The 26,676-nt window shown below is 40.1% G+C and overlaps 1 protein-coding gene across 7 annotated transcripts in view; it reads left to right on the top strand.

Moving 5' to 3' along the window:
- golga7bb (golgin A7 family, member Bb) overlaps nt 1-26,676 on the top strand; it is a 210,159-nt gene that overhangs the window by 152,969 nt on the left and 30,514 nt on the right. For 4 of the 7 annotated variants that reach the window (XM_044373007.1, XM_044373008.1, XM_044373009.1 and 1 more), the window contains 2 exons: nt 22,313-22,438; nt 23,117-23,269. In XM_044373007.1, coding sequence (XP_044228942.1) covers nt 22,313-22,438; nt 23,117-23,269 — 279 coding nt within the window. Of the gene's footprint in view, nt 1-17,031; nt 17,116-22,312; nt 22,439-23,116; nt 23,270-26,676 lie in introns of those variants that run through there. The other 3 variants (XR_006407140.1, XR_006407139.1, XM_044373006.1) reach the window with 1 other exon arrangement.

Below are 26,676 nucleotides of genomic sequence, written 5' to 3'. Positions count from 1 at the left end.
CTGGATGTTTTCCAGCGATCAACTTTATGGACAGACTGACGGCACTCAGGGTTATTCTAGTACAAGATTAAAGTGGAGTGAGGTCCAATTGGAAAGAAAATACAAATCAAGTTTCCAACTAATTTCAGCAATTGCAGTTTTTATCTCTTGATGGCAGACAAAACTAAGTTCATTTTTATATCCTTACTGTTTTTTTTTTTTTGTTTGTTTTGTTCTTCTTCTTTGGTCCACCACCACCCCACTTTAGAGGACAATTGACTGTATATGTCATGTAATGACTCTCACCTAAGTGGTTTATAACACATAACTTATTAAAGTTTAGTTTTAAACAGATAGATGTTTTTTTTCAGGTGTTTAGTGTTCTTCGTAAACAACTAAAACTCATCCTATAAAGCATTTACAACTGCTGTAAAAACAGTTAATGAATGTTTCATAACATATAATATAGTTGTAATCAATAATATGTTTAAATACATTTCTAAACAGTTGTAAATGTACTTGTGGATTTGTACATGTGTATAAACAGTTTTTATGATAGCACACTTCATCAAAAGTGTCACCAAATGTTTAATATTACAGAAATCTAATGTGTGAATGCAAAAAAAGAAGTGCACATTAATCACTAGAAAAATGCATTTCCTGTTAAAAATGTGTGCAAATGTTGACCACTGAAATAGATCTCAAAGTATTGCTGAAAATACAGAAATGTGAAATTAATTTTGCTTGAAAAAGCTGAAAGCTCAAATGCATTGTACTGTATTGCTGAAAAACCTGGAAGCTGAAAAACCTGGCAGAATTGGAAGCTGAACTTTTTTACTTAAAAAAGCTGAGAGTTGAAATACATTGTTAAAAAAACTGGAAGCTAAACTTTAAGACTGTAGAGGCTGGAAGTTGAAATAAATTGCCTGAAAAGGCTGAAAGAATACATGCTTTGTGTTAATATCACACAGATGAACTGAATTGCTGAACAATTTGGAACAGAAAAATCACTGGCCTAAAGCACTGAGAGCTGCAAAGCATTGCTGAAAATGCAGAAATGTCAATGAATTGTTAGAATTGGAAGCTGAGCTGCATTATCTAAGAAAGCTATGAGCTGAAATTCATTGCTAAAAAGGCTGGAAGCTAAACTGTAACGGTGTCAAAGTGTTTAACTTCTATTGTAATAAATTGTTGAAAAAAGATTCATATTTTAAAAAGTAGAAAAGGTAGAAAAACTTGAATCAAAACATAAATGTCCTTAAAGAGCAAGTTTAACATTTAAATGGTTTCTGTAATTGCAAAACTTTGCTGAAAAAGCTGAAATCTGAAATTCCAGCCTTGTCCATGGCCACCCATCTGGAGGCTTTTATTTTGAAAAGCAAGCCTCATCATCTTCCTCTGAAAACTGTTTTAAGAATAATGATACAGTAACAACAGTAACAACAGTAACAATGGTACCGGACAAGAGAAACAAGTGATAAGGATGAACAGGGAGAGTCGGCTATAACTCGGAGTTAAACTCCAGTCGAGAGAGGCAACAAGCTCTCATGTTGGTCGATTAACTGCAAGGAAACAGAATAAACAGCATTAGACCATCAGTCGAGGCTCACCTTTTTACAACTGGAACACTACACCATTGATATATATTGAACAGCCCTGCATATGCAAAACTGACACTAGAGGGGTACCTAGAGCCTCATAGTTTGAAGCGTAGGGCCGCTGACCAAGCTGCCATATTTGATGAGTTGGGAATAGGAACATGCTGAATGGGATCAATCCATCATAAATGCTTGTTCCTCCATTAAACTACTGTATATTTAAGCTGTCCTTGAGCAAAGCACATAAGTGGAGCTGTTAGTGGCCAGAGCATAGTGAATTGTGCATAAATGAAAGAATGTGACATGTTGCATAAGACCATGTCCTGAACAAACCCTGCCCAGATAAATGAAGGTAAGAACAAACTAGTTAATTGTTAAATACAATGGTGCTTTTCACTAATCCAGTGGGCAGACATGCTACTGTACTGTGTTAATGGAAGAACAGCAGTCTCACATTGGCAGCAAGGCCACTGTTCCAAACCACTTCATCTGTCCGCTTCCAGTCTGGTTACCATACACCTATGCTAGTTTTGGACAACACAAACTTTGGAATAAGAAAAGCATAATTCTCTCCTCTCTCTCACTTTCTCTATGTCTCTCTGTCTCTCTGTCTCATGCACATTACCCCACACATACCAATTTGCACAGATGAAAAATGTCAAGGGCAGACCACCTGGCTATTCCATGCCTGGTCAGAGGAAAATCTTCCCGTCTTCATCAATGAGGCGCAGTGTGCAGAGCGTGCTCTGTCCCACTCACATATCACAGCCATTAGACAGGCATGTGTTGGGCTGGCTCCAGGGCAGTGCCTGCTGCTCTGCTCACTGAAGTCCCATTCAAGGTAATCTACGCCAATCCAACCAATTTCACAGGTGCAAAAATGTGTAACAAGGAGAACTTGAAACATTATTGCACTGTTCAGATGATCTGTGGGTGAATTCAACAGCGCGGTCTGTTGTACAAGCCTGAGAGCTGCTGTGTCGAGTATGAAAAAGCAATAAAGTACATCAGAGGTTCTTAAACTTCACCCAACGCCCCTGGCACCTCATTCAGATATACTTCTGTCTTTGGGTACCTGCTGAAAAGAGAAGAAAAATAGAAATAAAAATGATATTTATTAAATTTCTACACAAATAACACATTGTTGCTTAATTGGTGAATCACAATTAAATGTGTTTTTGTCATTGTTGTCCCCTTGAATTTCAGGAAATGTTACATTTTTAATAGAATAAAACTTTTTTAACAAAACATTTGCTTATTTTAAGATGCCAAAATCTTTCTCTAACCATAACTAAATTATTGTTGCCAAAACTTTAAATTGAATCTAAAGGTTTAAGGTTTATGTAGAGCCGCCTAAACTTAAACATGTCACATAGGATGTTTAAACTTAAATATAAACCAAATCAATTTTTTCATCAACACTTTCATAAGCCCAATGCATTGAATTTGTGTTATTGTCACACAATTCAATTTGCAGAGGAGGAACTTGTCTTTAAATTGTGTTACTATATGTCATGGATGACATATACAAGGTCTGGTAACATCATGATAAGTTAGTGACTGATGGTCTGTCTGTTTCAGGTCTTGACCCACAGTTGAGGAATTATTGCTTCAAGGTATTTTTGTATTTGTCATTGTTAGTTTTTTTCCTGTGTTGTTAACAGTGATTTTATAGAGTATTGTGTCCAGTGACTCACACCGCCATCTGTCAGGGTAGACGCACGATGGCCTTTTTATGTGGGCGCACACACACACAGATACTCATGCAGAGAGAAACACTAACATTTTCCTTTCCTTCACAAGAAATGAACACAAAGAATCCACCTAAAAAATAATGGAAACAATTTTGCTTGGCAAGAAAATGCATGAAAATATTACAGTGTGCTTGTATTGCGTGTATGTAGAGTACTATACGAGCACATACAGGCATGTTTTTCCTTCTAAATAACATGACCAAACATGATGTTCTCTCACACCATATTCAGGAGACTGAGCCTGCAGTCATGAGAGTCGCCACGTGTCCATAAAGGTTGTGTGTAAGCACTGCAGGCTGTAATGTGTGTGAGCGTGGTCCTGGTGGTAAACAGATCTGTCTCAGCAAGGTGAGAAAACAACCTGAGTGGCTCTGGTCCCTATACAGTAGAAACAGACTCTTCGAAGCTCCAAAGATCATACAGTATAAGCTGTTTTTGGATGGATTTACAATATAGCCTCTGTTGTGGTATTACTGGCATTTCCCAGACAAAAGTTTAGGAATTTCTCTCCCTCCCTGTCTCTCTGTGTCGTGTCATATTAGATTAGCAGGCTAAACTCGGTACTTACTGTAATTAATCTAAACCCATCCAGATGGGGAATGGTTTCAGTTTCATCTTCTAGATGAGACTACAAGGAAGAGCTATTAGTTGCTGTATCCTTTGGGGCTTTTCTCTCATTTTTTTCGGTGACAGCACAAGTGTCTTGTGACAGCAGATTTAAGGGCAGGCTCTGAGTCACAAGACAGCTGTTCTCCTCCCTCCATCTATTCATGTCCATTCTGGGTGCTGAGAGATTTTCTTTCTGTCCCTCTGGCAGGTGCTGAAGAGCTCTCTTGATCGTTCCCCCCCTAAATCTATCCCTCTGTGATTCTGCGATTGTCTGTCACGCTCCTCATTTCTTGGGTCACTGTTATGATTAGAGTTGCAGTCTGGTTATATTTAGAGTTACAACTGCCCTGAGACTGACTCCTCCCTTCCTGTACCTGACCTTCTGTCATCCTGCATGTATACGGTAGCTTTTTTATAGGACTAATTGTTTCCATTGGATACGGTGCATTATACATTAGCCACAGTGCTGTAGAGCTATGAGCATACAGTAACCACTTTGTCCAAACACCTGCACTGTCTTAACTAAATTTCATATGCTCTGAACCAAAAATAGCCATTAATAAATTAAGGGTAAGATTTCCACGTGGAAATGAATTGTAAATTAATTTAAATAGGGCTCAGTTGTTTTTTTCTTGCTTGTTTCGCAGTTGCACAAACTCAGTCAGATGATCTGATTCTGACAAGTGTCTGGAACACTTCATCAATGGAGATCGATTATTGCTGCTGGAAATGAAGCGTTCACCTCTATAAAAACTCATACTTTCACTGTAAACCTTTAAAGTGGAATCTTGGCAGAGTGTGAACCCCTGCACGGCTACAGAACCACATGCAATAACCTGTTTTCATTTTCTGCAAGATCCCAGACAAATTTATTAGAGTCTCTGTATGTGCTTGTGCCTCCAGAAGAAATGCTCTCACAATTGGCTCCAGCAGTAAACCCATCCCATATTTTTTTTTTTTGAATGCTTTATCCCCTCTACTGTCCATCAAAATGTGAACCAGCTCTTCTAACATATGGACACCGAGGCCGTGCTGCCAAAAACACTGTAGAACAAATGTGCCTCCTCCTCACTATGTTTGCTTTCCTCACTCCCGCTGTGGTCTCACCTCTCTTTCCCTTCCTTTACTCCCTGAAAATGTCAAATAGATTTCTGCCTATGGCTGACAAGTACGCTAGTTTGTCTCCATCACTGTTAGGAGGTGACGGGATATTTGGAGGACAGTTAGAGCTCATGTTCCTTTGAGTCAGAGAACAGGAGAAGGTGTAATTTCCTGAGTCTAAGACCCAGGTGGGCTCTAAAAATAATCTGGGCTCGCTCTTACAGTTTGGAAAACGACTGGTTGATTAAAGGTACACAAGCCAAGAAATTCTCTGATCTGGTCCGGGGCCACCCTACGTAGCTATGGTATATGGTGCTAGTACAGGACAGGTGGAAGGATCGTCATAATAGAGAAAAATTCAAGCTAGAGGGGTTTGGATAAAAAATAGAAATACATCTCTATTCTCTGTTTTGAGGACTGAGGGAGTGACAGGAGAAGACATGACACGGTGTAATTAGATATAGCGAGGCAGGGGAATTGATGATCATACACATGTGCAGACACACACACACACACACTCTCTGCTGTAATTAGCAGCATTTCTGCATTTGGCCCTTCCCGTCTGAATGTGGAAAGCACAAAGCACTTCAAAGCAACAGAAGACTGGAAAAGACAGCAAGATGGCTGAGGAGATAGAGAGGGAGAGGCAGCACATGAAGAGGAACAGCGGAAGAAGAATATCTCTAAATTGCACTCCAGACAGAGAGAGAGAAAAAGTAAAGCCAGCCAGGAAAGAAGAGTGGAGAGAAAATTAGAGTTATTATCTACTTTTATTCTTTACCATCATGTTTCTTTATGTAAGAATTCATGTTTGGTGTTAGTAAATGATTCTTGCGTCTATAGAGATTTTTCTGATTAACAAAGAAATTAACTTAAAGCTCGGGTGCATGTCTGTCTTTTTTGTCTGCCTCTGTATCTGTCTTTCACACACTTCAGTTGCTCTGATTAAGCTTGAATAAAGTAGCCAACAGTTCTGGGAAGAAGTGGGCAAAGCTCTTTTCTGTGTGGCCGTTTCCAAGTAGCTGTGATAATATAAAAACCCTGTGTGTATAAGTCTGCAGTATTGTTTGTGTGTCTGTGTGAGTGTTTTCATTCGTGCTCGCAAGCTTGTGTGTGTGTCTAATGAGGCCTGACGTTCACCTTCCAACAGAGTGTAGCAATGTTCATTGTTTCATTTTTTAAAAGGGGTATTTAAACGCCTCCAAGCTGTCAGGAGTTGCTGCTTTTTTACTTGTCATGGGTTAGGGCCTACTTTGGTTTTCCTGTCTTCTTAGATGTGACGCGGACAAATCTTTATCTGTTCTTTTATCAGTTGTTTTCTCTTTTTCTGACTGATTTTGATAAGAGCTTCCTCTGGGCAGAGCAGTGGCTCTCCATGCAGGTGTAAAAGAGAACAAAAGTTATTATATTACAAACAACAGTACACTTCTACCATCCCAAGTTCCTTTCAGTATATTCTTGATAACATGCTTGATAACATACTGTACGTGTGCTGCGTCAAAGTGTTCAGTATCTTTGGCTCACATTCTCTGGCTTTCTCCCTGAGAACTGAGGCACTGTTTCCCTTTAATAGTCCAAAATGTATGTTTTGATTATATCATTAAAACATTAATTGTGTCACCGAAACCAAAGATGGCGGTTTATTAAAAACAGGCAAAGACAATCCTGCTGGATATATTAAGTTCCTTCTGCATTTTTGCCGAGATGATAGAATAATACAAGCCCTTCTGTTCTTTCCGTTATTAGTCTCAAATTCTGCTTTTTTTCTTTTTTGTTTTAATGTTGTTCATTTCCCAAACGCTGATGCATGGAAAAAGAATTACAGATATTGTGTATCGGATAATCAATCACTGATTAAGTTTCTCTTTATCTGAGGGATTTTTTTTCACAAACACCCAAACCGCACAGCTCTAAATATTAGTTTTGCTCTGAGGAAAAGGGATAAACTTGCATTATTGTATCCTTGTCTTCTTTTTCCCCAAACATTTATCATTTTGCATCACTCTGCTTTTGTCTGTGGACGTCCACTAGAGGGGGCAGTGGACACAGTTGATCTTTGGCCTCAGGCTGACCTGTCCTGAACTTACTGTGTTGTTATAATGCAAAATTACATCCATAGCTTTTGTCTTACTTAAATCTGCCGGGGTTTAAGTATCATACAGGATGCTTTATGATGCAAACAGACCTTAAACGGTGCCGTATATGTGCATTTCAGTGTACACTACATGTGTATTTGTGTGAAAACATCTTGTACTGCATGTAAGCGGCGCTAAGTCATACCTGCTACCACTAAATGTCGAGGAAATGAGTGCTGTTGATAGAAAGTTGGATGACAGGCTGCAGCATCGGCCCTCAGGACTCCACCATCTGTTCTGCCATCTGAAAGCAGGAAACTGGCTGGCTTCATTTTACCTTCAACTATAGACTCCACCAGCCTGTTCTGTATTTGAGTCACAGCAAGAAATAAGCTTCCCAACTGCCTGAAATTCTGCTCTCACCATGGGCCAGAACAAGACACAGTTGGCATACGGCCCGAACCCTCACTTTCATTTATGATTACAGTCATTTTCATATGGTAAGAGTGAACGCAGTGTTACTGTCTGATTTAATGCAGGGGACATGCATTAGTGTCTCTTTCTCTGGAAACTTTTACTTTACTTACTCGCAATTATGAGGCTAATTTTGTGAACGTTTAAGAGCGTTACTGTGACAGTTATACAAAACCACCTGTGTTTTTTTTGTTGCACGAACGTCACAGACCTGCTCTCAGTCCTGATTTCGGAAAGAACCTGGTTCCACCTTAAAAAAAAAAACAAACAGGCAGATAACTGGCAGGCTGCTTTCCTGGATGTTTGATGGAATAAGTGCATTTTAATCTGTGCAGAGACTTGGCTGCGAAAAGCAGATCTACAGCCAAACTGCACATCAGAACTTTGAGGGGGGAATTTTTTTTTTTTTTTCATCTGTCTTTTTCTTTTCTCTCCCCCTGACAGGCTCATTTTTCTTCTCTCAGTAGGACGGCTGCTGGTGGTGGTATCATTACACTCCACTACATTACAGAGCACTCTATCATGGGGCTCAATCCAACAGTTTTCACACTCGTTGCTGTAGTATCACCTGTCACCAGTAAAGCCCTGTCAGTGATACTGACAGGGCTTTACTGTGCAAAGGCCTCAAAGCTCATAAATTTTTGTATGTTTAACAAGTCAACCTTTTGTGTCTAGCATCTCACTGTGTGCTGCCAATATTTGTAGAGCACCGTACGGGGACGGGAGCTCAATGTAGACGAAATGCTTAAAAGCCAGGACTGTCATCAGTTGAGTAGAGAACTCTTTTATTTCGGTATTGGTGTCCTCCGCTCACCCCTGCATTCATTCAAAGATGGAGTGAACATGGGAGCCTCAATACTCTTAAAATCACCTATTATGTAAGAAGAACAGAGTCTTCTCTCTCTGTCTCCCTCTCCCTCTTTCCCCTATCTCTCTTTCCTGGCAGGGAAGAGTAATACAGCGTCATCTGCCTCCTGGCAGGGACTTCTCCCTTCATTATTGGCGTAAAGCCCTTTTTTCCTGTAATTTTTTCACTGCACTGTGAGTGGCACTACGTGTGTGTGTGTGTGCCTAATTTACTCAATTCTTCTCATCATAATCAATACTGCTGAGCGTAATCTGGGTTAATACCAGCAGGCGGAAAATCATACTGTAGATGCAGCATTCATGGAAACTTAGTTTTAGTTCTTTGGAAATGATTCATATCTGCTTTGAATCTGTAAAGACACTGTAAAAAACAATTCGTATTTGTACTGTATTTTGTTGGGCTATGTATCACAAACCTTTCTCCAAATACACTCTTGCTTCTTTTGTGTCATGAAACCAAAACAAACAGCACAGAAATTCCAAATGATCCAAACTGATTCATTTGAATGCAACAGCTTCTTGAGACGGCTCAGTTTGGAAATAAGAAGCAGATTCACCCGAGCAGAAAGCAGCAAGTTTAGCCGAAACGTCAATTAGCACTTACAAGCTGAAGAATCCCTTAACCAGAGCATAAAATCACATCATTGTATTGTAGCCATTAATATGTCTTTTTGTGAGCCCGTGGCCGCTGTTTAATAATCATGCAGGGTGGCTTTGATGCTTGGCTCTGAGCGATGATGGTGTTGCATTTGATCAAACAGCACCACACGAGCAAAGACAGCACCGACACAAAGAATTTACTTCGGTTTTTGTCTCAAATCAAGCAACATTGAAAATAGTAATAGACGACAAATCAGAAAAAACTGTACTTGTAAAGTCGCAGAGCAACACAGGAGTGCATGTTTTTCTTTTTCTGAAAAGCGAACTCATTGATTATTCATGAATGTATTTCCACTGCAAAAGGAGCTAATTTTAAGGAAAAATCCCCTCATGCCTTAGTAATAAGTTTTATTTTTGGGACTTTTTTTTTTTTTTTCTTTTTCTTTTACAAGACATAGTAGCAACCGCAAAGGTAAGAGAAACCATGGCAACAAACCAGACATATACTTCTGTAAGCGTGCTGTGAGTTCCACTAGCTCACTGGGAAGCTATGTGAGTCTCAATGCACCAGCAGACTGGGATGTTTTCTCTGCTATAAAAGCCTTTCCACATGTGTCCATCTCAAACCTGCAGGAGCCGAGAGACCTGTCAACTATTTTACAGGGCTGTTTTTCTGAGCAGAGAGTCAGAGGAGAAAATAAAAATCTTATTAATAGCGAGGTCAGCATTTAATTGGAACCTTAAATGAGAACCGAGCCCGGCGGATTCTGGATTTTTTACTGCGCCGTGAGCCTTTTTAGAAATCTACCTTCATGATATCACAAAGCATAAAGATTAAAGCACTGAATTACGATGAGCCGCGACCGACATGTGACCGTGTATTCTCTCTCTGTGTCTCTTTAAACGCAGCTGAATGTGTCTCTAAATGGGCAGTGCACCAGTGTGCGTGTGAACCATATAGGCAGGAATCTGTTTGCTTATCTCGTTTCTCTCACCCGCTTCCTTCCGGCACTGAAGGACCACGGTTGTCGCCACAGCATATACTGAAAATATTATTATTTAGACAGACAGTGAAAAGCCTGTGAACGGGTGGCATTTTAAAGTGGGAACAAGATAAAGTGTTTGTGTCAGTCTGTAGGAAAATATAGTCATAACCACTGCGTGTCATTTGTCATTATTATAGCGAGAATGTCAAGCTTATGAATAATGCCTTTATGGTGTGATGGGGAACAAATGCTACACAACTACTTCTACGCTTATAACTGAGCATAGAAACATTGAAATCAGTGTCATTTTTAATCCTAATCTACTCTATTTGTTCCCTACAAAATTAGCATAACGTCAATTCCTCCTGGAGCTACAAACTACCTCAAAACCGGCTGTCGTGTGTTATTATCTTCCTCGCTGATAAATTAACAATATTGTCGCTCATAGGGGATTACGTGCGCACAAATCATTTCCTCTCTGTCTTTCTATATTTCTGTTTTTATCTTTTTTTCCCCTCCTCCCCCCTTTTATTCTTCCTTTGCCTTGATGTGACATTTATTAGAGGAAGATGTGTCACTCTGCCATTCCAGCTGTCCCATTCAATTGCATTAATATCTTTAGCCTCACTCACATTAATACATATTTCCATACAGCTGGTTTAATATACAGTTCAGTTGCCTTTCATGCCCGAGTCTCATTTTTTCTCTTTTCAGCTGTTACTAGAGAGCAGTCATGAAATAATATGTGTTTTATCACAAATAAGAAGTTTTTCATCACTTCTGATTGTGTTTTGGCCCGACAGAGAACATACAGAACGTCTGCCTTTTTTGGTTTCCTTGTGTTAATCCTCACTAAGAACAAACAAGCACCCACTGTTTCACTTTTATGTAACTCCCAAACGCAGGTCTCCCTCCTCTCTGCTCTTTCTCTTCCAAATATCCAATAATCAGCCTCTTCCTCCCTTGCCATTTGTTCATCCTTTTCATCAGCTCCCATTTCCAACTGTTCTTTGCAGCTGGTGATGTGGTTCCTTGGTCAGTGTGAGGAGATTATTTTACTTCTTCCAAATCATCCCTCATACTTCTTCTACTCATCTGGTCTCAGAGGTGATTGATTTTGTTCCCGTAATGACGTATGAACCCAAATGATGAAACTACTTTGACAACGTCTTGTGCAAAAGTGAACCAAAATCCTATTAAGCTTAGCCAGCATTGATATCAGATACGAGAACATCCGCTGGCTCTGAAAACAAAAAAGTCTTCAACCAAGATTTCATTGCCAGCAGGAGGGACAGATCGACATTCCCGCAGGACCAGGCGAGGGACTCATCCAACTGTTGAAAGGCCACACAGACACTAAATAATCCAGCCTGTACTTGTGAAAGCTGGAGGATGTGAGGCAGACGGTTCCAAGTGCAGACCCAGCGAAGAAAACGACTTGTGGAGTCTTATTTAGTTCAACTTCGGTATCCAAAATGTTGGGAGGCATTTGAGGAGATGTTTATTTGCTTTTAAAGATTCCAAGTTAATATATTTTTTTGGTTTGAGATTTCTCATTTCCTGTCATGTTGGAGGAAAACAAGATCCCTTTCACTGTGCTCCTCTGACAAAATCTGTGTAATTGTGTGCGAGAGAAATTCACAACTTGCGGTTAAGTCAAAAGGAGAAGGGTGTTTGCCATGGCGCAATGCCCAGAGGACTTGCAGATAGAGAGAAAACGGTGAGCACAAATCTCATGCATCTCTCTTTGCACAGATAGCGTGTGCATGTAAAAACAGAAGCTGTTGACACTGTAAGACATATACAAGCAGGCGCTACATAAACAAATCCACTCCAGTGCTCAGATGTCACCAGAGGAGAATAATTTAGTCTGTCGGTTTGAGGAATGCAAACCTCCCAGGAAATACAATCTGCTCTAAGCATTTTAAAATTTGATTGCCAAGACGAGGGACAGGTCAGCATTCCTGGACGGCACAGTCACCCACATATACACACACACACACACACACACACAAAGGCACAAATGAAGACTTCTCAATGACAACCAAACACACAAACAAACACAGATTCTTCACTAGACTAAATTCAAAACTTGACCCTCTTGCACACATGTGAACCAACACAAGTATTTTGGATCTGTTGTCCGGCATGGTCACAAACAACTAAAACAAAAGTGATACTGACACTGAATAGGAAAATAATAGCCTCAAATGTTTACGGGCTCATGTGGATTTATTTAAGAGTTTCCTGCACACAAAAACAAAGCAAAGTTCAAGGCCTGAGTCCTCAAATATGTAAATGGCTGTAAACATGGCTTTCTAACAAAAGCTAAGAGGGATTAAAATAGTTATCAAAAGTACCATAAAAGTTATAATTTTTTTGGTCCATTTTCTCTTAAACAACTAAAAGATGGAAGCAAGAAAGTCTAAGAAAATGTTTTTGTATGAAGTGTAAGGACTGGCAAGGTGAACAATCTGCCACTGCACAGGTGACGAATTGCTCAACCCAATAAGTCAAAACCACATTAACCATGAAACCATGAGAAAGGGCTTAACATTACCTTAACATTGCGAGTCTAAGGACACGAGAGCAAAGAAACCGCAGTAATAGTTTGAATATTTGTTTTTTTTTTTTTTTTCCTCTTTTCATTGCAGGGTCAGTATCACCATCTTCAACATTTCACAGCATAAACTTCAAATAGAAACTGGCAGTTTTGGAGTGAAGCGGAAACCAAGAATGTTTTGCTGAAATAAATATTTCATGAAGTATGAAATGTGAAAAGGGCGATATTGGCTTGCGGTGTGTGTGCGTACAGTGCTACGTGTTATTATGATAATCTAAGGCCGCGGCAAAGTTCTTATTTTCTGCTGAAGTGCAGATTCAGATATACTGGAAGACCAGAATGTGATGTAAAATGAAGGCATCTTCTTTCATTACATTCTCAATATGAATAGGAATGCATATGTTCAGCCATGATGGAAATTTGAATGTAACAACCCAATAATTTTCTTCAGTCTGCTTACATCCTCTTGTAACCCAAAAGACAATCAGCCCAAAACCAAGAAGACCCAGTGTCTTTTCTATCTCAGTCAACATATAACCAAATATAAATATATGCGTCAATCTTGTGACCAAATTTACATTTCTATGACAACCCTACACACACGGACAAACACACACATTGACTAGTTAAAACTTCTCAGTCACAAAAAAATGTTTCGTAACATAAAAAAAGTATATAATTTAAAACCTACATAAAGGTTTAAAATGGTTAATACAATTAAGAACAGCAAAACATTGATTAAATGGTAAATAAATGACTATAAAAACTCTGTTTCTTTATCCCCCTTGAATAAAAGAGGCTTTCTGGATTACAATGTGAGAAGCTTACTTCTGTGCTGGAGGTGCATCATCCTCTGGAGGCTTCTTGTAGAGTATAATAGATTTTCTTTTGTTACACATTCTGTAAATCACACAGTGCTGATTGCTGTTGGTGAAATGAAGAAGATTCTTCCAGAAGTCAGCTGAGGGTGTTTTCATATTAGGTACGATTGCTTCATACCATGACAGAGTATGATTGTCCCCCCTCTCCACTCCTCCGCCGCTCAGCTTTCATATTAGTAATGTTGTTCTATACCCAAGTGCACTTGCATATTTACACACTCTGATACAGTCAGTGGCGGTAGCCTATGCACCTAGTTTGTTTGCAATCCGCCACTAAACACGAAGAAGAAGAAGAGTACACTCGCATCATCAACTACACAACATTTGTTTATGTTGTGCTCCATTGTAGAAAAGTGCAACGATCACAAGATCCCAAGCCTATACAATGGAGTCGACCTTTGCACTCTGCGTACTGTTATTGATATTTTTTAGACAATGTCAACAAAGACCCTCTCAGAGAGATCCTTTTGCGGCCGAGTTTGAACAGGACAGTCGAATAGTTATGAGATCACATTCTAAATAGCAGTCAACTTCCGTGTTTTGGTACAGTAGTTTTCACACCTGATATGAACCGTACCTGAGTACACATGAACCAAGACTATCTTTTCAAAGTGGACCTGGACAGTACACAGTCTTCACACTAATCAAACAAACTGGACTCAGATCTGGGCCCAGGTCCCTGATGTGAAAGCCTTCTTAGTGTTGCCAAGTTGTTTTTTCACATTTGCTGCAATATTTCTTAGACATGCTAGCAGCGTTGCTTTAAGGATGACAATGTCAGTCTATCTCAACAAAATTTAGATGGAATGCTATAAAATTTAGAACAGACATTCAAGGTGCCCAGAGGGTGAATCCCACTGACTTTATTGAGTTTTCATCTAGTGCCACCAAAAGATCAAAATTTCCAGTTGTTGACGGGACATCACTGAAATTGATGACTGAATTCTTGTCAACTTAAGCTGTATTTTTTTTTTAGATTAATGCTAACATTAGTATGCGAACATGCTGAATGTGAGCATGTTAGCATGTTAACATTTGTATGCTAACATGGTACACATCAGCATGTTAACATCCACTTCTTGCATATTAAGACAACACACATATTAAGAATTTGCCTTTGACATGTTGATATGCTTATTGTAGCAGCCTTAGCCTTTAACTTAGCTTACACTAGTGAAAGTTGTGCCAAGTGTCACAAACATTGAGTTGAGCCAAACAAGCTGAGTCTGATAAACCCATTTGATTTAGTTGATATTGACATTGCCACCCCCTAGCCCAGCTTCAGGCCAAACGTTACATTTTTTGAGTCTGTCCTCCCAAGAAAATCAAATATATCAATTGTTTGTTCAAATGCCTGAAACAATGTGTGCTTGTCTGACAAGGGCCTCTAGTGACCCGCTGAATTAGGAGTCTTATCTGTGAGGAGCAAAGGCGTATGTAGACATATATAGCAAAACCACATAGGGAGAATGTTGGGGTGGATGAATGGATGAAGTGTGTGACTGACACAGGAGACCGCTGTTTGTTTCGCTTTTCCAATACCAGCAGTCAAGATTGGTTTCTATCTTCCCCCAACTTTAACCAAATTGTTCTTTTAGTCATGATAATAAAGGTTCCCTCACATTAGCCAAGTTATTTTTGTGTCTTAACTAAACCCAAACTCAACCATAATGGTGGCAGATCAGAAAAAGCTTTTGTTACAGTTTTGGAAGGCACTGACAAACAATGTCTTCCTACAGTCATAAAACGCTCATGTGGGCTGTTTTAGACAGCAAGGACATATTTTGTTGTGCATTTTGGAGGACTTGTTTTTTTGCCCCGCTAGTCATCTCACTGTTTTTCATCAGTTTTGCTTTCTAATGAACATCACAGCCTGACAAGACTGCTTGAGTCCACTTCCTGAGTCCATGTTAAAATATACATTTCTATGAGTTGCATCAGCTGAAATATAGTGTTTCCTTATGCTTAGGTTTATGTGATGTGATGAGTGTGTACTGAGGGTTTGTGTATGTGTGTCTGAAAGCCTTGAGGAGAAAATACACTGGAGAATGCTGTAGGGGGGATACACACAGTCACATTTGCACACACTTTCATATGCACATGCGAATGTGTGTATAAATACACACACCCCAAAGGAATCTGTGCCAATGTGTGATTAGATACGCATCTTTTCAAGCAATCTGGAGCAAGCAGCAGGATCCTGGCAAATAATATTAGTTCTGCATAATTCTTATTTTGTTTAAGCTCTTCCATCTTCTTCTTGGATTCTGTTTCCTTTCATAATAGCTGGCTGCTGCTGTGTCTTTGTGGATAAATTAGTGTGTGTCTACATGCTTGCGTGTGCATATCATCCGGGGATCTTTGCCAGGAATGTGATCTAAGCATACCTCAGGGAATGTGTATTGTAGTGATAGAGAATGTGACTAATTTCAGCACATGTCATGACTCATGATGTCAAATGAGTGAAGGAAAATGAGAGCTTTACCCAAAAATAGCATCATGACAGTGGTTTCGCTGGCTATCTTCCAAGTCCTTTTTTATATAATCAAAAACATTTTCCTGTCCTCTGGAGCGTCAGCAGCACAAATACGTGAGCTTTTATCTGGCTGCCACATTTTTAGTCACATATTTCAGTTTTAAGTCAACCTTGTAAAAAATTCAAACCAAGCGTAGTGGAAGAATTCTCTATCTTTGAAAGGAATAAAAGTGGCAATATAGTACATCCAAGTGGACTCTGATAAATGTTTAATAGGAGCACTTTCTAACATATGGGCTATGAGTCACCACAGCATGGACACTTTGCACCAGAATCAACCTTCCTTTGTAGGATATCAGTGTAATAAAAACCCTATTCATTTTTAGTTTTTCCCTAGGGACTGCCATTGCCTCTCACTAATAACGATCCCATATATTTTTTATTTCCTGGGGTATCAATATAGCACTTCTGTATTCTTAGTGCTGTAATGCACTTTTGCTCACTGCTACAAAAGTTATTATAGCACTAATGAAGCCCTTTTTCCTAGGGGAGCTTAACATTAATATAGTATATATATATAATGTGATCAGAATATTTAATTATTTATATGAGTGTTTGAGAAAAAAGATTAAAGCAGTTTTTTGCTGTGTTTTTTATCCCCCTGGTTTTCATCTTTTACCTTTTAGTGAAGAAATGGGAGTTGTAGTTGTTAATGTATTTGGAGTGGACTGGTAGCAAATAGAAACGGAAGCCAAGGCACTTCTTTAAATTATTGATAATCAATGCAATTATTAATAGCCCTCCAAAAAGGGATACACATAGAAACACTAACCTAAATAAACCGCGAGCACTTGGGAAATCTGCGGTTTGAAACTTTAACCTTGAGGACTGAAGCTGAGAGCAAATTATTCCCGCTTTATGCGTTATTAGAAATTCATATATGTGATTAGCATAAACATATCTCTCTCTCTTCCTCCGTCCCACTATAACACTCGCAGGCGCGCGCTCACGCACTCTCACGCACAAGCGCTCGTGCGTGCCGTCTTCCTGCCAAGCTGTGTAGTCGCCTTGTCCCGCACAGCACGAGCAAACGGTTGTCGTTTTCAGCACGGGACAGATCCTGCACCCTCTGACTGCAATATGGCGACAGAGGTAAGAAATTCAGCTCTTTTGCTGCCTTTTCCTTTTAGTGTTTTATGAGCAAAACCCGAGAAATGATTTTTTACCTCCGTTTTTTTTCCCTAAGAGATGCAGGTTGTCTACAAAACTGACTGTCTCTGTGGTTGAACATACGATTTCTGTAGCTTATCGTGGTGCGGGTGAATGTTGCCTTAATTCAATGAAAAAAACCGACTGGACGTGGTAGCAGAGACTAATGTAACGTTATCTTTATCCAGGAGCTTCAGTTTCACTTATTTCCATACAGTTTTAAATGAGCTCTGTAATAGCTAACAGAAATCTTCAGATAGAGAACAAGTTTTTTTTTCTTTTTTTCCCCCAGAAATGATTTTATTCTCACACATTATACAGGAAGAAACTGAGACCAATGTCATTCAGGTATCCAGTAGGCTCAAAGCTGAGGAGACTGATGGAAGTGGTGATGAGATGATGGAGCAGTCAGCACCATGGACAGGGACAGTCTCAGTCGTACTTATAAATTAGCCTGACAAGGCTTCGTCCTCGTATTTTAAATGAACCACATATAGAAGCAGCTTGACCGTCTAGCTCCTTGGTGTCATACACCCTTCATTTCTCTTAATAAATGTAGCTGACATGGTTGGCAGCTTTATACAGCACTATACAGTAGATGCTACAGATGCAGAGAGTACATGACTGAAATGGATTTGGTGGTATATAACAGGCAGTGTCACTACTAGTTACTCCAAACAGCAGCAACAGCTCTTGCAGATGTATTTTTAGCCTCATTAAGGGCCAGCAGCACGACTTCCTCTCTGCCTTTGTGTCCTTGGTGATGTCACCATAATGCTGAAGACATATCTGCCTTAGTTATCATAATAATGACTTCAGTAGAGGAGACAGCTATTACTATAGTGTAAGTTTACAGATTACATTCATGTATGCAGTATGTGCTTAAATATATCTGAAAACATCCAATTTATGAATGGCGTTTTAATGTAAGTGTGATAATGCTGCAGGTAAAGGTGCAGTGCACAGTAAGCTGGTAGGATTCATGATTGTGCTTTTTTTCTGTGCCTGCAAGACATTGGCAGATTGGCTCTGATTTCCTCTGGTGGACTGCCAGTATCCCTGTCCAAGACCCATCAATTACACACACATACACATGCATGCACATAAACACAGATACACACCCACACAAACACATACAGTGCATGGAACCAGGACAGATTTTATGTCCAAGGCCTATCAATTATCCATGACATATTTAATGTGAACTGGCTGCTGCACTTTGTTACTATCAGTGATTAGAGCAGCCCAGTTTACTTCCTATCCATGCCTTTATATATCCCTCTCTCTCTTTCCCATCTCTCTATTTTATATCTCACTCCATGATATTTACTGTATGCCAAGTCAGCAAATGACCAGGTTAAGTGACTGAGTTACAATCAGCCTGTACTGCAGACTGTGCTGCATCGACGGTCTCTGGATCCATTCTACTACTGCCAGATCTCAGTCCATAGGCTAGCCCTGGCTCGCGTATTATACTGTTGAGGAATAATGTGTTGAAGCAGAGTCATCATCTCAACAGCTGGCACAGGCTCAGCTCTCTACTGAAACAATGTTCCACCTTCTTCCAGGAAAATTTCCTCTTCCAGCTTTGGTCCCACAGTCACTAATCTTCCACCTAGATGTCATGGAAATTTGACTGTTTTGTCAACACTGTCTAAACTTTAATGATTTATAGACCTCTGGCCAGCCCAGCTTGGCAGTAAACATGAAATATTCTGCTCCCAATGGCAGGAAACCAGTTATATTATGAAGGGATGAAAAGAGAGTGCTGACAGTAAGAAACATGCTGAAAGAGCTATGAGAAGAGAATGAAAAGTCTTAACTCCAAGTGTATTCACTGTTCGCGCTGTAATTGTGTGTGTGTGCCCTTTGCGATGTCTGCCCACCGGCTGCACTCACCCATGCTGTCGCTGTGTGTTCCTTCAGTCGGAGTGACTAAACTAGGAAGCATGTCACGGCAATGAGAGTCACATAGACCCACAGGTCCAAGCTGGGGAGACTAATAGGTGGAGAGTACTGCTGTGGGAATAAAAGGATATGACAAAGACACGAAAAGTGATCTTTTTGTAAAACTTCGCAATGTTCTTGGTCATGAGAGGTCGTTGCTGCAGCATGTGTCAAATTTTACTTTTAATTTAATTGATGTACAGTAGTTTTATTCGTTGTAGTTAGTCTTTTATTTGTCTGCTCAGCCAGTGGCTATTTCTGCTCATGAAACAGGAAATGCATCAGTTTTTGTGCACCAGTAGAATTTTTCCAGGAAAATCCTTCATAATAAAAATTTCATGAACTGCTTATATGCTGAATCCCTGTTATTTCATGCTAATACTGTGCAAAACAGCAATTTACAGTTTATGAAATAGTCTGAGTTTTGTGCATCATTTTGTGCTACATTAGATTTACGCTTTTTGTTGTATTTATAACTCTCTTAACTTAAGAAGTAGGGCTGCAACTAACAATTATTTTCATCATCGATTCATCTGTCAATTACTTTCTCGATTGATCGATTAGTTGTTTGGTCTATAAAATATCAGAAAATGGTGAAAAATGTCGATTACTGTTTCCCAAAGCCCAAGATGATAATTGATTAATCAACCAATCATTGCAGCTCTAGTGAGAAGATTTACCTCTGTAGCCTTTTTTCACTTTGTTTATTTTGCTTCAGTGTGCAAATCAATTTAAACCAAACTAAAAGTAAAGTAAGTTAGTCTATTTTTTTTTAAGATTTGTAGCACATATCTCCAAGTTCATTAAAACCAGGAAAGTGGTGGGTCATGTTTGGACAAATGGATGGACTCAGTGTTTGATTGGAGGCCCTCAGAGAGACATGACTTCTGCCTGCTTTGCTCAGCTGCAAGCTACATGTAGCACAGAGATGTAAGAAAGAGGTCAGTAGGTCACAAACAAGCAAAAACACACTGACGTCCCACTGGCCTGAGCACAGTGACAGTGCAAGGCAAAAGTTGTCGAGTATATGACTCTGGACAGCTCCCAGAACGACCTGTCAACTAAACGTCAGCATCAGTGTTGGTATTCTGCACAAGTCCTCAGGTCTTAGGCAGAGTTTTGTCATTCGGAGCCATGCAAAGAGTGATGTGATGCTCCCATTGCTCTTCAATCAAAAACATGATGTTATTATGGAGACACAAAGTAACTAAGTTTATTTTCTTTTATTTTCCTCCTACTTTGTTTCAGTTCATCCATCTCTGTTATTTAAGCTTTTTTTCTTCATTATGTTGCTCATTTTTTCCTTATTTCTGTCATCTCTTTCCTCTTTACTTATTTCATTTACTTCTTCCTTTCCTTGCTTCTTCCTTTATTTTTTCTTCCTTTCTTGTTTGTATCCATCTGTTTTTATGTCCTTTCAATCTTTTACGCCCCTCTTTCAGTCTTTTTTTCAGTCATCCTTCCCTCCTTTCCTTCTTTCCCTGCTTTCCTTCTTCAAATGATCTAAAAGCGTGAAAATCCACAAAACCTCTTCTGGCAGCAAAAGTAAAAACTTGAGTAGATTTTACTATTACCAAGACATCTTGAGTTCTTGTTTGCAGTTAAACGTTTGAAACTAAAAATATTTGCATCTTCATAGAGTCTGGATTTCTCAACAAAGGAGCTGCTGCTGTCAGCAGGAACATTGCTGTTCCAGTTGTAGAATGATTATACTGCATCCTCCCAGCCTCTGAAGTTTGTACCGCAAGTACGCAAGTCCAAACTTGGCATATTTGGTATTGAGAAAGGCCCATGGATGTCAAATTGGTTTCAGCCAAAGCTGGGTCAACTCCCTGGGGGCTGGGTCGTGTCACCACGCCACTTCCTGTATCCGTCGTTTCAAATTAATAGCCCTCTAGCATTTCATACACAGTCCAGTCATGTACTAGGTTTTGACCTAGTCTTGTTATATGTCTTAAAACATCTCTGGAGGGGATCTTTAATGAACTGGACTCTCTGCCAGCTTACTTATTACTCTGATAAAAGATTCTCAATCATGTGCTGATAATTGCTTCTATTAATAGAGTGACTTGTTGTTCATCATGATGGCCTGAAGATAGCGAATGGAGGAGGAGAATATTAAAAGCTCAGGCAGACAGAAAGATTTCGTGGCTGTGAGCTGATTTTGGCTGTTAACAGACAGAAATAGCAGCTTGGATGCTATTCTTGGTTGTGAATGATAGACCCAATATAGAGATGAAAAGCTGGCACTATACTACAGTATGTCTGCTTACATAGAGATGACTCTCTAGGGCTCATACATGTAAGTAACCTCATAAACACAGCTTCGCTTTCTTTCAGTAATACAGCTAGCCAAACTTTGGCTGAGATACCTTTAGAGTAATATGAATAAATATTGCATTTAAAATGCAACAACTTAACACGCTCTGTGAAATACGGACTTTTATTAAAAAAATTTGAGGCGCTGATATGAACACAAACCTTGTCTCTCTCTGTTTCTCACTCTATTCACTTACCCTCTTTTTGTTCATCTCTCTCTCCCTCCATCCACACTTCTAGTGTATCACTAATTACCATCCTCTGGAGGGGAGTAATTTAGATCAGCAGGGGACAAGTTTACACTGGCCCACTTGCTCTCTGCTGTGTGCTTCTCAAGGGAATGGCTGTTTGGGTGTAAAACACACCACTCAACATCAAAGTGCTGTGAAGGGGAGTCTTTCAAAGTGTTAGTGATTACTGCAATTGGGCCTATTGATGCAGGAGGAATGCAGTGAGAGTGCTAACTACGCCTGCACTGCTGTTGACGTAGTGACATGGTACCATTTTCTCTGTGCGTCTATCCCTGCTGCACCTGTAGACAGTAAAACAACTCATAGCTGGCAGGAAATATCGGATAACTCTGTATAACTACTGCACGGGTCATGTAATTGAGAGCTAGAGTGGACTGTAAAGTACAACATTTTGATAATGAGGTATGCTCAAGCTTCTGTTTGATGGTATAAACAGTACAGTGGAAGCCCTTTTACACCCTCACTCTGTTTTGCATCTTACCTGTGCTCATCTTGTATATTAAATCACCATTATTTGTTGTAAAAACACTCTTTAAAAAGCACACAGTGACCTGCTGCTCTAACAAAATATACTTTGGACCTTTAACTGATTTTTTCCCTGTTCTGTTTGTTTATGTATTTAGTTCCATAACCTTCAGGAGCTGAGGCACAGTGCATCTCTGGTCACAAAGGTGTTTATACAGAGAGACTATAGCGAAGGAACAGTCTGCCGCTTCCAGACCAAGTTTCCCTCAGAGCTTGACAGCAGGGTGAGCACAAATACAAACACACACACACATACACACACACACACACACAAATATCCAGTAAAATGATATGTTGTTCTTGCTCAGCCAAAAGCAGAATAAAAGTGTTGAAATTATCTTAAAACTCCTCTGTGTGCTCAGAGGATAGGTTCATGTTTACTTTTGGGACAAGGAGAGAATGTAATTTTTTTTGATGTGCAACTGTGCTCTTTTCACTTTGCTGCATTAGCATCTGTTAATGTTGTTATGCAGAGATATTATTGTAGACCTGTCTACTAATTAGCATCTGAGGCAGACAGTCCACACTCACACAGAGAGAAACAGGCACAGAGAGAAGCACAGAGGGAGTCAATGTAAAAATCTGCATCACTTCACTGTAAATGGTCTCCATCAGAAAAAAAATCCAAAAAAATCAAACCACTACCATTAGCTGTCACAATTCTGAGTAATCTTCTCCTCAAGTTTCTTCATATTCTATAAGTGAGGTGTGCTTCTAAACTGTTTGACAAAGTAGGAGTATTTTGGGTTGAGCAGAATGCAGCTGGTATGTTTGGCAGGCGGTTTTATAGCTGAACAGCTTGCTCCCACAGTTATGCCAGAGCACTTTTCACTTTTGCAGCCCTTGCAGTGTGTGCATGCCTCCATATCTCTACCTGGATGTTTGTTTGTGTATGTAAGTAGATTGAGCGGACCTTGCTTGAGGAGACAGTGAAGACTCTGAACACTTACTATGTGGAGGCCGAAAAAATCGGAGGTCAGTCTTACCTGGAAGGATGTCTGGCTTGTGCGACGGCTTACATCATCTTCCTCTGCATGGAGACACGCTATGAGAAGGTAATAACCCTGTACACACCTACATGAGAGCACACTTAAAGTACAACTTGTACTACAGCAATGTTAACCTATACAAAAAAAAGTTCATATTTAGGCAAAGATTTGTTTCATTCAGAGCTTGTTTTGATATGATTACTCACCATCTTGGTGTTTTCACAACTGAAATGATCATTATTCCAGAGAGCACAGTCTCATAAGAAGTCTGTTTGTGCGACTTTGACCTACTGAGAATTAAAGAGCAAACCTGATGGGAACAGCTCTCATTAGTTCAGGGAAACACCTTGAATAGGTTGCCCTTCTGTCACACAGCACACACATTACCAAAGAAATTACCAATTACATTCACACCCACAGGCAATTTAGAGTCTTCATTTCACCTGTCCTACCTATTAAATATCTTGGATGTCTTTGGACTGTGGGAGGAAACCAGAGCATCTGGAAGAAACCCACTTAGACACTGAGTGAATGTACACACGCAAAAGCCCCAGCAGGCCAGCAGCTTCCAACCCAGGATGTTCCTGCTGTTAGGCGATAGTGCTAACCACTTGGCCACTGTGCTGCCATAATAAATATTCAAGTATTACATAATTTTAATATTGTAATATTAATGACGTGAAGTTAATGGAATCAATCAGAATCCTCTTTGTTGAAAGACAGTGAAGTAGAAAACTTCCATTTTTGTAGAGATGATTATTTCAGCTTGACTATTATTCATCAACAGCTGGTTATTATAAACTCCATTGCCCATCCGCAGGACTTATTTATTGCCATATTTGTCCATTTTTATGAAAACCAGCTCTCTCTCTCTCTCTCTCTGAAACACACGAAAGCATTCAGTTCTGTGTTCTAATGCACTCTGGCTCTTTGAGGTCAGAACACAGTTATTTACACCCACTCACACAGGGCAGCAGAGCCAAAAAGCAGGAGATACGATCTGATTCTCTCTTGCACAATGCTCCCCTCAGCTGTCTGTCCACTCACTTTTAAAACCCGCTCTAAATCCCGTACCTGTGTGCCGGTGGGCAAGGCATAGCATGCCAACGGTAACATGACATCTACCTTCAGCGCAACCAAAATGTCCATCCTGAGAAAGGGCAGGTGATAAAACCTCTCGGCGGCTGTGTTGCTGCTTGTCGCTCACTGAGATAGAACAAGAACACACGCATACATAACGCAACCACATACACCGTGGGTTTGATTTATGCTCTTGTGACTGTGTATGTAACTGCCAGTGTTTTAGGTAAAGCTGGAGTGGCGTGAAGTCCATGCATGCCTCGCTGTTCTGATCTCTGTCACCCACAACCTTCATCTCACTAGTCTTGTTGTGTTTCATAAACATTTCTTTATTGAAGTGATACAGAGGTACTGGGAGCTGACCAAGAAGCACAAAATGCTTATTGCAACGTCGAAGCCATGCAGAAATGGCGTGGTCTCAGGCTCCTTTCATCTTTCTGTCAGCTGGGTGCTGAGATGCTATCAGGCCCACAGGAAAGATGTTTATTTACTTGTTTAACTTGGCTGAATGATGTTCTGACTGATGACAATCAAGTATACCCACCCAAGTTGATGCTGTGCATGCGCATTATGTGTGTCCGGCTGATAAAGAGGCCACACAACCAGCGAGCGAGGATCAGTGTGCATATTCATCGGAGCACCCAGAGCCTGTGATGCTTACATCTCACCCTATCAAAGGACACTGATTGCTCCCAGCATGTCAGAACAGATACGTGTGCACACAAGCATTCATAAAGCTTCCCCAATACATAGTACGTGCCCTCGTATCTGCAATTTTTCTTCTTGTATTATTCACAAGAATGTGGCTCTACATATGGGGCTTACACACATCATTCCCTTTATATGGCACTTGGTGACATAAACAATCTTCATTTTAGCAGAAGAATACACAATCTTGGCATGCATGTGAAACCGACTGTGACACCTTTGCTGCGCAGGCGATATACACACACTCACAAGGCTTTTCCCAGAGGGGCTGTCACACACATGCCGGTACAACAGAGGCACAGCTTGGATACTTGACTGTCATATTTTTACGCTGAAGAGGACTGAGCTGCCCTGAGAGCTCGCTAGCAGTGAAAGGATTGGCCTTTTCCCCGGACCACGATAAACCTATTAGTCAGGGCTCTGCTCTGTGTGTCTCTGCTTCCTTTCTATGATGTTTGGTTCTCTTTGATGGAGTTTTTAACAAAACACACCGTTCATATTGCGTTAAGAAATTTGCGGACATCGTTCCAACCTAAATATTGATTGCTTTCTGCTGAGGTGTTCTTGACATAGATCTGACTGATTTAACACAGCACAATGGAGCAAACCGCTGCCTTTTGATGGCTTCTTCTATGGCATTTCACTGAGGAATTTTATTTCTTGTTCATAACATTTTCCAGACATTTCCCAACAAAAGTCTCTTCTTCTTCCAGTTGAAGACAGAAAGAAGTATTTGTGACTGTTGTGTGGTTTAGTCTCTGTTAGTAGGGGTCACTATATTAGCAGCTGTGCCTGCAGCTGTAGCAGGCCTTTGACATCCCAGAGGAGTGCTGCTCAGTGTGTTGCACGGTCTCTATTGTTTTAATCTCTCAAGGCTGAGTACTGCAGTGACCTTTAGTGAACTCGCAAAAGAGGATGTGCATGTGTCATGTTCAATAAATCAGCTCAGGAATTCACAGAAGTGTTTCATACAAATACATCATCTGTAAAGGATACTTGTGGCTTATTACAGTTTGGATCCTATTATTGTAGTTTTCTACTTATGATGACGCCAAGTTAATTGCTGAGATCACAGAACAAGATGCACAAGTGGTCAGAGGATTAGACTCAAGTTGTAATAAACCAATTTTTTCCTGTAATACATAATACAATACACAGTTTGTGATGCTGTAATTTTTGCTGATGTTGCTATTATACTGATGTGTGTTGTTTTAACAAAGACAGACAGATGTGCAAACAATTGCACCTCCGTTGTGGGAGTGGTGACAGCTTTTTCAGTGTACATGAGGCCCAGTGGAGCGTGGTCTAGCTGATTGACATGGTTAGGCAGATTTTAGGAGAGGCATGGCACATCAGCATTGTTGCTGTCCACAGAGGCATAGCCCAGGCTGAATAAGCTGCTCTAATAATGCCACTTTAGCTAATAGCTGTCTTTTTAGCATGACCGGCCATCAGTCAGCAGTCATTCGGTTGCTATCAGCAGCAACTTGGGACTAGGTCACAGTGTTTAGGTTTTCTTAAATACTCATACTTCTCTGCTCTCCAGGGCAAACTATGTTAGTGTGTGTGTGTGTGTTTAGTTATAATGCGTATGAGAATGTATACAGGCATGCTTGTTTGAATTTGTTTGCCAAGGCATGGTCTGAACTTACTGCTCAGCTTCACTCCACTGCTGCTCTGTGGTT

Source organism: Thunnus albacares, chromosome 14 (genome assembly GCF_914725855.1).
Source record: "Thunnus albacares chromosome 14, fThuAlb1.1, whole genome shotgun sequence".
NCBI lineage: Eukaryota > Metazoa > Chordata > Actinopteri > Scombriformes > Scombridae > Thunnus > Thunnus albacares.
The sequence above is the reverse complement of the archived record's forward strand: the minus strand, read 5'-3'. Positions and strand labels throughout refer to the sequence as shown.